This window comes from Lampris incognitus, chromosome 1 (assembly GCF_029633865.1).
Source record: "Lampris incognitus isolate fLamInc1 chromosome 1, fLamInc1.hap2, whole genome shotgun sequence".
Classification (NCBI taxonomy): domain Eukaryota; kingdom Metazoa; phylum Chordata; class Actinopteri; order Lampriformes; family Lampridae; genus Lampris; species Lampris incognitus.
In genome coordinates this window covers 66976373-66988945 of record NC_079211.1, presented here as the reverse complement: position 1 = coordinate 66988945, position 12573 = coordinate 66976373, and the positions used below count along the sequence as shown (strand labels likewise).

The 12573-nt window shown below is 45.6% G+C and overlaps 1 protein-coding gene across 1 annotated transcript in view; it reads left to right on the top strand.

Annotated features, from left to right (window-relative positions):
* The window catches only part of fnbp1a (formin binding protein 1a), a 187727-nt gene that overhangs the window by 72517 nt on the left and 102637 nt on the right, over positions 1 to 12573 (top strand). The window contains exons 5-8 of the mRNA XM_056278074.1: positions 803 to 865; positions 991 to 1089; positions 1267 to 1281; positions 7477 to 7605. Of these exons, the coding sequence (XP_056134049.1) occupies positions 803 to 865; positions 991 to 1089; positions 1267 to 1281; positions 7477 to 7605 (306 nt within the window). The remainder of the gene's footprint in view (positions 1 to 802; positions 866 to 990; positions 1090 to 1266; positions 1282 to 7476; positions 7606 to 12573) is intronic.

Genomic DNA, 12573 nt, shown 5'->3' with positions numbered 1-12573 from the left:
CTATAAATGTTAAACACAAAGAAAAATAAAGAATAAACTGTACAAAGTGTTAACTTATGTAGCTGTAACATTACTTAGTAAGGTTTGATCTCACAAGTTCCATCTTGCATCAGCTCAGAAAGAATAGCAGAGTAGTAGAGGAGTAGCAGAAAGAGATACATAACTTCCAGATAGTGAACATAGTGAACAAAGATGCTAACTGTTTTTTAATTCCAGGAATTTTCTAGTGAGATGACGTCCCAGTGCACTAAAACAATTTTGACATTGAGACATCCGAAAAAAGGCACAGCTATCTTGGTAATTCAGTACCTACTGAAGTAGCGAGCAGTTTGAGACAAACAGTTATTAGTTGTAGTAGAAGGAGAGATAGTAGTAGTAGTAGTAGTAGTAGTATTAGTAGTGGCAACAGCCATGGGTGCATGTCCATGAATACTGGGATGGCATCCAACGCTTTACCTCTGTCCCCGTCGACAGGGTTGATAGTTGTGTCAGGAAGGGCAGAGGACATAACATTTTGCCAAATCAGTATGCATATTGACAAGAGCATACCAGATCGGTCAAGGCCCAGGTTAACAACGGCCACCATTGGTGCTGTGTCCTCACAGGGTACCGGTGGGACCTATAAAATCCACGTGGCGACCCCTGAGAAACAGGGAACAAGCTGAAAGCAGAAGAATAGTGGTAGTACAGTTGTAAAAATAGTAGTAGTAGGAAAAATGTTTCAAACAGTAGTAACAGTAGAAATAAGAACAGCATGGAAGAAGAGATAGGGTGTTACAATCAGTTTGTGTTCTTTTTGCAGCATTTCCAAGATGGCCGCCGGGCCCAGCATCACATTGAGGGTTCCTGGAAGCAGCTGGAGTCAGTGAGTGACCCCTGTGAATCATCTGTCTGTCTAGAGTTGGTCAATGGTATTCCTCCTGTTAGTTTAATGGATAGATGTGTTGGTGTTAATTTCCACAGTATCATGTTGTTGTTCTTTGTGTTTAGACTAAACGGCGGTTCGAGCGAGATTGTAAGGAGGCTGAACGAGCTCAACACAACTTTGACAGAATTGACACTGACAACAGCAAGGCTGATACAGAGAAGGTAAAGTCAACTATTAGTGAGTTGTTAGTTATTCACTAAGTTGTTGATTAGATGCCCAATGAGTTTTTACTTATTAGTAAAACAGTGAGCTGTAATTAATTATTTCTTTTCAATTACTTGGTGAGTTACTAGTTACTTGATGAGTATTGTTAACCCAGATACCCTTCTCTGTTCCAGCACTGCTCCCTTAAGGTACGTTAGACTGACACACACTCCTAACCCTAACACAAAGAAAGGTGAATCAGTTCATCTGGACACAACGTTTATTGACAGATACGTTTCATCATCATCTAAGTGACCTCTTCAGTCTCAACTGATTGCAAGTGTCCCCACCCTTATAAAAAATACAGTGGTATAACAATGGAAGCCAATGATCGGTTTCATATGCAAATTTGAGCATGACCATATTACTTGCTGGTTGTCCATCGTGCCGAGTGATGACCATCTTCTTCTACTTGTGGGTCCTTTGCGGACTCAGATAGCAGAAGATACCTGCGCAGAGATGGTTTTTAAAGTGGCATGGGGGGTGCGCTTCTCCCAATGCCACATGACTTGATTGTAGAGGAGATGGTTCCGATGGCAAGGGGGATCCCTAGACGACCGGCACCTCCACACAACTGCAGGGGGCTGCCGGAAATCCAGTTTTTCGGAAACCGCATCGAAGCGTGCCGCCACAGCTTGCTTTTCTGTTGGGGTAAGCTCCCTTAGCCTTATGTCTTCCAGACTCACCCACAAGGCAGCGGGGCAGTGGTTGATAGGTGCCAGGGCGTGTCCACCAGGGTGGGCCTGCACACCATATCTCTGGGGCCCACTGCTGCTCCGAGATCCCCTGCCAAGTTAGCCTGGGGCCGCAAGACCCCAGTTACCATGTGTGGCCACGGGGAGGCCTGGCAGGAGTCTTGGTGAAGAAGAGGCTATGTACTGGCAAGGGAAGGCTTACACGCTAGGATGCTTCCCTATTCGCCACAAAGGCTAGCCAGTGGCAGCAAGCTAAGGGCAGGAAGGACACAAGCGGGTTGGAAGAACACGTGCACCTTCCCTCCAACTACACACTGCTGCACTAGACGCATCACAACACCCTGTGTGTATGTACACGCACACACACACAACACTTTATAGTTAATGGGGGCGGGAAGTGCTATTGGTCAAACAGCACTCACCACCACCAGGCTAACTATGACCATTAACTAGAGTTACAGTGTCCATGTGTACTATTCACAGAATATTTGAGAATGTTTGCAATCACAGCATTGTAAGATGGTGAAAGATGTACTTTTAGCGGGGCTAAGAATTTATTCCTGCCACTACCGGTGCTCCCAGGGCTCTGTATTGGGACCCCTCCTATTTATCATTTACCTACTACTTCTTGACCACATTTTCAGGAAATTTGGCATTTCATTTCACTGCTACGCGGATGATACCCAGCTTTATCTATCCACCAAACCTACCTCCACTCTTCCACCCACTTCCCTTTCTGACTGCTTACTAGAAATTAAATCCTGGTTTTCATACCACTTCCTCAAACTTAATAGTGATAAAACTGAGGTCCTCCTATTAGGCACTAAATCTACTTTGACCAAACCTGATAGTTTTTCTCTGACTATTGACAATTCTATAGTTCCTCCATCGCCTCAGGTTAAGAGTCTGCATGTCATCCTGGGTGCTGGGTGTCATCCTGGATGACACCCAGCACATTTTCTTTTGAAGCCCACATCAACAATGTTACTCAGTCTGCATACTTCCACCTATGCAATATTAACCATCTTCGGCTGTCACTTACACCTAAAAACACAGCCATACGCACTCACACCCTGGTTACATCCCGTATTGACTACTGTAATTCTGTCCTCTTTGGTCTTCCCCTCAAGTGTCTTCATAAACTTCAATTGGTCCAGAATTCATCTGCCCATATCATTACCAGAACTCCTTCCATAGATCATATCACTCCTGTTCTTCAGCAGCTACATTGGCTCCCTGTTAAATACTGTATTGGCTTCATGATCTTGCTCCTCACCTTTAAGGCCCTTAATAACCTAGCACCTTCATATCTTTCCAAACTCCTTCAGATCCACATGCCCTCACGCACTCTCAGATCCTCTCCTGCTCTCCAACTCACTACACCATCGGCCCACTTGGCTACCATGGGGTCTAGAGCCTTCAGTCATTCTGCCCCCCACCTATGGATCTCTCTCCCACAAAACCTTCACAACATTGACTCTCTTTCAACCTTCACATCCCATCTCAGAACGCACCTTTTCACACTGGCATGTTCAGTCTGATCCACGCTTCATTGAGTTTTGTGCAGATGATGATTTTATACTTATCTGTTGTGTTCACGTTTGATTGTCTACCCTGCTTTGTTTTGATTTTATGCTGTCTGATACAGTGCTGCGTGTTTGTTATTGTGTTCTGTAAGGTGTCCTTGACTGCTCTGAATGGTGCTCACAAATAAAATGTATTATTATCTGTCACCATCTTACAATGTTGTGATCGCAACCATTCCCAAATCCTCTGTGAATAGTATACATAGCCTTTGTAACTCTAATTAAAGATCACACCATATTTGCATATGAAACTGATCGTTGGATTCGATCGTTATGCCACTGTATTGTGTACACTGTCTGTTTGTTCCCTTGCCATTCGGGAAAAGATACTGCACCATCAAAACCCGAACTAACAGGCTGAGGAACAACTTCTTCAACAGAGCTTTAGCCTCCATTGCCCCGCCACCCCCACTCCCCCATCTCCCACACACACACACACACACACACACACACACACACACACACACACACACACACACACACACACACACACCTGCCTATAGATGCTGAGGACTAACTGGTACCAAAGCCGCTGCAATATGGACAACTACGTGCAATAATCCCATGCACTATTTTGAAATTTAAAAGCCGCTGCTATTTTCTACTGTCTCATCATCATTTTTGCTACACTTGTTTTTGCTACCTCACTTGTTTTACTAAATGCTGTTTGTCCTTGTTTTTATCTTGTTTTTTAATCATTTACCTTGTCTAGTACTGCTGGTCTAAGAGTTCATTCATTCATCTTCAGCCACTTCTCTGGGGTCGGGTCGCAGTCACAGCAAGCTATGTAGGGCACTCCAGACATCCCTCTCCCCAGCAACGCCCTCCAGCTCCTTGTGGGGGATCCCAAGGCATTCCCAGGCCAGATTGGACATGTAGTCCCTCCAGCGAGTTCTTGGTCTACCCTGGAGTCTCCTCCCAGTTGGCTGTGCCCGGTAACCTTCAAAGGAAGGTGCCCAGGAGGCATCCTAATCAGATGCCTGGACCACCTCAACTGGCTCCTTTTGATGCGAAGGAGCAGCGGCTCTACTCCGAGCTCCCTCCGGATGTCCGAGCTCCTCACCCTATCTCTAAGGCTGAGCCCAGACACCCTACAGAGGAAACTCATTTCAGCCGCTTGTATCCACGATCTCACCCCTTCGGTCACTCCCCAAAGCTCATGACCATAGGTGAGGGTTGGAACGAAGATTGACTGGTAAATTGAGAGTTTTGCCTTCCGGCTCAGCTCCTTCTTCACCACGGCGGTCCGGTACAACGTCTGCATTACTGCTGATGCTGCACCAATCTGCCAGTCAATCTTCCGCTCGATCCCATCCTCACTCGTGAACAAGACCTCGAGATACTTGAACTCCTTCACTTGAGGCAATAACTCATCCCCAACCTGGAGGGAGCAATCAGGGCGAGAACCAGGGCCTCAGACTTGGAGGTGCTGACTCTCATCCCGGCCATTTCACACTCAGCTGCAAACTGCCCCAGTGCACACTGGAGGTCACGTTCTGATGAAGCCAACAAAACCACATCATCTGCAAAGAGCAGAGATGCAATTCTGAGGTTCCCAAAATGGACACAGTCCTCACCTTGGCTCCACCTTGAGATCCTGTCCATAAATATCACAAACAGAATCAGAGACAAAGGACAACCTTGGTTGAGCCTGACACCCACTGAAAATGTGTTTGACTTTGTGCCGAGAATATGGACACAGCTCTCATTTTGGTTATGAAAGGACTGGATGGCATATTGCAACTGCCCGGTACTCCATACTCCCGCAGTACACCCCCCCCCCCGACACACACACACGCACACAGAGTGCCCCGAGGTACACGGTCATAAGCCTTCTCCAAGTCCACAAAACACATCTAGACTGGCTGGTCAAACTCCTGTGCCAAGGTTAAGGAGTTGGTTCCTTGTTCCACAGCCAGGATTAAATCCGCATTCCTGGATCCTAGGTTCGACAATGGGTCGGAGCCTCCTTTCCAGCACCCTAGATTAGACTGTCCCATGGAGGCTAAGCAGTGTGATTCCCTCATAATTGGAGCACACCCTCCGGTCCTCTTTTTCAAATATTGGAACCACGACCCCAGTCTGCCACTCCACAGGTATTGCCCCTGGAGTGGCAGACTGGTTCTTCAGTGTCTCTATGTGACACTGAAGAAGCATGTCATCCAAAACAGCCCCACACCGTCCAGAGACCTCAGCATCTCATGGCAAATCTCATCCACACCCAGTGCCTTGTCACTGAGGAGCTTCTTAACTACCTCAGAGACCACTGCCAGGGATATGGGTGGGTCTTCCCGAGTCCTCAGACTCTACCTCCTCTACTGATTCCATGTTAGCCAGTTTCAGGAGCTCCTCAAAGTGTTCTTTCAGCCACCCGACAACATCCCCAGTCCTGGTCAGCAGTTCCCCTCATGGGCTAAACACAGCCTGAGTCAAGCCCTGCGTCCCCTTCCTGAGTTGCCGGATGGTTTGCCAGAACTTCCTTGAGGCCAACCGAAAGTCCTCTTCAATAGCCACGCTGAACTCCCCCCACACCCGAGTTTTTGCTCCTGCGACCACCGAAGCAGCAGCCCTTCTGGCCTCCTGGTACCTGTCTGCTTCTTCAGGAGACATCTGTGCAACATGATCTCACAGAAATACATGAAATGACCACGACCTCTTAACACTTGCATTATGTGGTAGTGGCACATCATGTGTTAAAATTACGTGCCGGAACCATGGAAACAAGGCCAATGGAAAGGATCATTTTGACTGAATTTATTATAATGCCTTAGTTTCGATTTTTCGTTCTCTAAAAACACTGAATTGTGTGTGATATAACTCATGTTGATGTAATGAGGTTAGGGTTAGGGTTAGGGTTTTTAGAGAACAAATATATTATCTACGGCACTATAATAAATTCAGTCAAATGACAATAAAAATAACCATAAAACAAAATTTTGTTGACTAGAAAATATTAAACACCGCTCATTGCATGATATTGTTGAATCAGGGAATTTGTGTGTCCAGCACGACAAAGGATCCTAATTGACTTTCAATTGGCATTATTTCCGCGGTGCCAGCAAGTTCTTAGGTTGCCACCACGACTGGCACCAATGACCTTATGACCACAGCTCCTACCTGCCACATCTGCAATAGAGGCTTTGAACATGGCCCACTCAGACTCCATGTCCCCAGCCTCCCTCGGGATATATGAGAACTTCCTCTGGAGGTGGGAATTGAAGACCTCACAGACAGGGCCCTCTGCCAGACGTTCCCAGTTCACCTTCACTGCACGTTCAGGTTTGCCAGGTCTGTCCGGCAGCCTTCCCTGCCATCTGATCCAACTCACCACCAGGTGATGATCAGTTGACAGCTCTGCTCCTCTCTTCACACAAGTGTCCAAAACATACGGCCGCAGATCTGATGATATGACCACAAACTCTATCATCGATCTTCAGCCTAAGGTGTTCTGGTGCCAAGTACACATATGAACTAACTTATGTTCGAAGATGGTGTTGGTAATGGCCAATCCATGATTTGAACTGAAGTCCAATACCAAGGCACTGCTCGGGTTCCGATTGGGGAGGCTGTTCCTCCCAATCATGCCCCTCCTGGTTTCTCCATCATTGTCCACGTGAGCATTGAAGTCCCCCAGCAGAATTATACAGTCCCCAGGCAGAACCCTATCCAGGACACCACCCAGAGACTCCAAGAAGGCCGGATACTTCAAGGGAAGAGGAGAAGAGGAAGGCCAAAGAGGAGGTTTATGGATGTGGTGAGGGAGGACATGCAGGTGGCTGGTGGGACAGAGGAAGATGCAGAGGACAGGAAGAGATGGAAATGGATGATGCGCTCTGGCGACCCCTAACGGGAGCAGCCGAAAGTAGTAGTAGTAGTAGTAGTGGTAGTAGTAGTTGTGGTAGTAGAATATTTTACAATATGTGTTGTGTATTTGAAATACTATGTATTATTTGTTTGTATTGTGTTTGATTTCATATCATATTGCGTTGTGTTGACTCGTTAAATGTTTTTTCTAATATTATTCAGTGTACTTGTGTGTATTTGTGCATGTGTGTTGGTCCAGGCCCGTCAGACCGCCCAGCAGAAACAACAGGCTGCTGAAGACTCCAAGAGAGAATACCTGTCCAGTTTAAACCAGTTTAACCAGGACCAGCACCAACACTACCACACACTGGTACCAGTGATATACCAGGTGACTGCCGTTTTGTCTATTTCTGTTGTAGTTGCATGTGTGTGTCTAGTGAGAAGGGGTATCGCTGTCTGAAAGAGAAAAGTAAATGATAATATAATCTTAATCGTGGGACAAAATGGCGGACATTGCGTGTCGAGGCTCAGCTGCTCCTGTTTTTAGTCGGTCTTTAACAAACCTGCGATTTACAAGACTGTGGACAGAAAAGTAAGTGTGCATGATGTGTTGCTTAACTTCCTCGCTGTATACTGCACCAGTGATATAGTCCCCAAAATGAACTGTCTCCTCCAGGCCCTCGTCACATACCCATAAGAAGTTGTTGAACTGACTTGTGCATCCCCAGTAGCTGGGTTCAGCCACAAGGGGTGCACAAACTAGTGCATTCTTAGTGCTGGTCCCAAACCCGGATAAATAGGGAGGGTTGCGTCAGGAAGGGCATCCGGTGTAAAATCTTTGCCAAATCAAACACCTACTACTACTACTACTTTCGACTTCTCTTGTTAGGGGTCACCACAGCGAATCATCCATTTCCATCTCCATCCATCCACCCATCTGCAGTAGATTTAAGTTGGATGCACTTCGTGACATCTGAGGCAAATGTGTGATATTGGGCTATACAAATAAACTTTACTTGGCTTGTCTACTTCCAGCTGCCCCCTCTAAGGGTCACCACAGTAGATCATCGTTTCCATCTCGTCCTGTCCTCTGCATCTTCCTCTGTCACACCAGCCACCTGCATGTCCTCCCTCACCACATCCATAAACCTCCTCTTTGGCCTTCCTCTTCTCCTCTTCCCTGGCAGCTCCATATTCAGCACCCTTCTCCCAATATACCCAGCATCTCTCCTCCACACATGTCCAAACCATCTCAAACTGGCCTCTCATTTTTTTTCTCCTTGCTTTGCCTTGCTTAATCAATAATAATAAATATAATCCCAGATTTTTCTTTGACAGTGTAGCTAAGTTTACTAAAAAGCAGCCATCTATTAGCAGCTTACCATTCATGGCACTTGAGTTTCTAGACTTTTTCTGCAATAAGATTGAGATCAGTAAAAAAAAAATAGTTCTTCAACTCCAGCTAATCCTGCAGATCCTGTTTTACCAGATTGATATCTATACAATGAGTCACTGATAGTCCCTGTTGTTTCAGCTTTTGAGACTAGATAGTTCTCTTGGCTTAGGTCCTACTTATCTGGAAGAACACAGTATGTCTGCTATAATAATATTACATCGAAATTCTCTGATGGTAGAAGAAGACACTTGTCATTGTACATAAATGCAACAAAATGTGTTTTCTGCATTCAACCCACACTCTGAGCAGTGGGCAACTGCAGGGCAGCACCTGGAGGCCAACTCCAGCTCTTCTTGTCATGCCTTGGTCAGGAACACCCAGGAGTATTAACCCTAACATGCAGGTTTTTTGCTGGGAGGAGGAAACCAGAGCACCTGGAGAAAACCCACAGACACTGGGAGAACATGCAAACTCCACACAGAAAGGACCTGGGAAGGCCCGAGGTTCAAACCCAGGTCCGTCTTGCTGTGAGGCAACACTGCTAACCACTGGACCACTGTGCTGCCCAGAAAATAGATATACCTCAGGGCTCAATTCTTGACCCTCTACTTTTCTCTCTTTATATTTCGCCTCTTGGCCAAATTATACGCAGTTACGGAATAAATTTCCATTGCTATGCTGATGATACTCAGCTGTATGTGCCTATAAGGGCTGATGATCATACTCAAATCACTAACTTAGAGGCCTGCTTGGCTACTGTGAAAAACTGGATGTCACTTAACTTTCTGCTTTTAAATTCAGATAAAACCAAGATGCTGGTCATTGGCCCTGCTAGACACAGACACCAATTTGATCAAGTAACGATAACAATCGACAACTCTGTGGTTTCACAAAGTGTGGCAGCCAAAAATCTTGGTGTTACGTTTGATCCCAGCCTTTCCTTTGATAAGCACATTAAAGAAATCACCAAGACTGCCTTTTTTCATTTACGTAACATAGCTAAAATTCGGTCTTTTCTCTCCATGGCTGATGCAGAGATTCTAATACATGCATTTGTTTCATACAGACTTGATTACTGTAATGTTGTGTTCTCAGGTCTGCCACATGCTAGTACTAAAAGTCTTCAGATGGTTCAGAATGCTGCTGCTAGAATCCTAACTAAAACTAGGACATTTGACCATATTACACCAATTCTTGCCTCCCTTCATTGGCTTCCTATCCATGTTAGATCAGAATACAAGGTGCTTCTGCTGACTTATAAAACCCTAAATGGGCTTGCCCCATCCTACCTGTCTGATCTCCTTAAACCTTACATGCCATCTCGAGCTCTTCGTTCTCAAAATACAGGGCTCCTGTGTGTACCCAAAGTTAAAAAAGAAGTCAGCTGGTGGCAGCAGGGCCTTTTGCTGTCGGCCCTCTTCAGAATAACCTGCCTGCTGCCGTCTGACAGTCTTTGGAGTCTTTTAAATCCAAACTTAAAACTCAAATTTTTACCTTAACTGAAGCAAGACGGTGGCCCAGTTGTTAGCAATGTTTCCTCACAGCAAGAAGGTCCTGGGTTTGAACCCCAGGCGCCCCAGGTACTTGCTGTGTGGAGTTTGCATGTTCTCCCTGTGTCTGAGTGGGTTTCCTCCGGGTGCCCCGGTTTCCTCCCACCATCAAAAAGACATGAAAGTTAGGTTAATACTTCTGCCTGCACCACTGAGCAAGGCAATAGGAAACAGAACTGGAGTTGGTCCCCAGGTGCTGCACCACAGCTGCCTGCTGCTCCTATACAATAAAATGGGTTGAATGCAGAAGACAACTTTCGTTAAAAAAGTGGCTTTCTTTCTTTCTTAACCTACAATTAGTTGCCTTTAAGTCGAGTACTTCACAACCTGTACTGCATGGTGGGTCAGTTTCTGTCTCAATGAATTTACCAACCACTGTTCTGGCGATGAGACCATCGAGTATAGATTATAGAGTACAGATTATAGAGTATAGATTATAGAGTATATCTAAAGCAATTGAATCAAGTGCAACTGGACTTGGTATACAGTGCATCCGGAAAGTATTCACACCCCTTCACTTTCCCCACATTTTGTTATGTTACAGCCTTATTCCAAAATTGATTAAATTATTTTTTTTCTCATCAATCTACACAAAATACCCCATAATGACAAAGTGAAAAAAGTTTTGTAGAAATTTTTGAAAATTTATTAAAAATAAAAAACTTAAATATTGCATGTACGTAAGTATTCACACCCTTTACTCAGTACTTGGTTGAGGCACCCTTGGCAGCGATTACAGCCTCAAGTCTTCTTGGGTATGAAGCTACAAGCTTGGCACACCTATATTTGGGGTATTTCTCCCATTCTTCTCTGCAGATCCTCTCGAGCTCTGTAAGGTTAGATGGGGAGCGTCACTGCACAGCTATTTCCAGGTCATTCCAGAGATGTTCAATGGGGTTCAAGTCTGGGCTCTGGCTGGGCCACTCAAGGACATTCACAGACTTGTTCCGAAGCCACTCCTTCGTTGTCTTGGCTGTGTGCTTAGAGTCGTTGTCGTGTTGAAAGGTAAACCTTCGCCCCTGTCTGAGGTCCTGAGCACTCTGGAGCAGGTTTTCATCAAGGCTCTCTCTGTACATTGCTCCATTCATCTTTCCCTCGATCCTAACTAGTTTCCCAGTTCCTGCCGCTGAAGAACATCCCCACAGCATGATGCTGCCACCACCATGCTTATCTATAGGGATGGTATTAGCAAGGTGATGAGAGATGCCTGGTTTCCTTCAGATGTGACATTTGGCATTCAGGCCAAAGAGTTCAATCTTGGTTTCATCAGACCAGAGAATCTTGTTTCTTATGGTCTGAGAGCCCTTTAGGTGCTTTCTGGCAAACTCCAAGCGGGCTGTCATGTGCCTTTTACTGAGCAGAGGCTTCCGTCTGGCCACTCTACCATAAAGGCCTGATTAGTGGAGTGCTGCAGAGATGGTTGTCCTTCTGGAAGGTTCTCCCATCTCCACAGAGGAATGCTGGAGCTCTGTCAGAGTGACCATCGGGTTCTTGGTCACCTTCCTGACCAAGGCCCTTCTCCCCCGATTGCTCAGTTTGGCTGGGCGGCCAGCTCTAGGAGGAGTCCTGGTGGATCCAAACTTCTTCCATTTATGATTGATGGAGACCACTGTGCTCTTCGGGACCTTCAAAGTTGTAGAAATTTTTTTGTACCCTTCCCCAGATCTGTGCCTCGATACAATCCTGTCCCAGAGGTCCACAGACAATTCCTTTGACTTCATGGCTTGGTTTCTGCTCTGACGTGCACTGTCAACAGTGGGACCTTATATAGACAGGTGTGTGCCTTTCCAAATCATGTCCAATCAATTGAATTTACTAGAGGTGGACTCCAATCAAGATGTAGAAACATCTCAAGGATGATCAGTGGAAACAGGATGAACCTGAGCTCAATTTTGAGTGGCATAGTGAAGGGTGTGAATACTTATGTACATGTAATATTTCAGTTTTTTATTTTTAATACATTTGCAAACATTTCTGCAAAACCTTTTTCACTTTGTCATTATGGGGTATTGTGTGTAGATTGAAGAGAGAAAAAAAGAATTTAATCAATTTTGGAATAAGGCTGTAACATAACAAAATGTGGGGAAAGTGAAGGGCTGTGAATACTTTCCGGATGCACTGTACGTATATCCGTGAAGACATTTCGCCTCTCATCCAAGAGGCTTCCTCAGTTCGTGTCTTTCTGACTAGACCAAGCTAGTCCGACTGGCTGCTGATGAGACTCAGAATTTATCCTCTAGGAGTCGTTGTCAGAGCTGTTGATGTCCACGGAACTTTGTGTTCCGATGTTTAGCAACGCCCGTCGTTATCAGAGTTATTGATGTGCATGGCTCTATATGATCCGATGTTAAGCAGCGACGGTCGTTGGGGGTGTTAGTTTCGACTTCATTGTTCAGTGGTCATGAGAGTG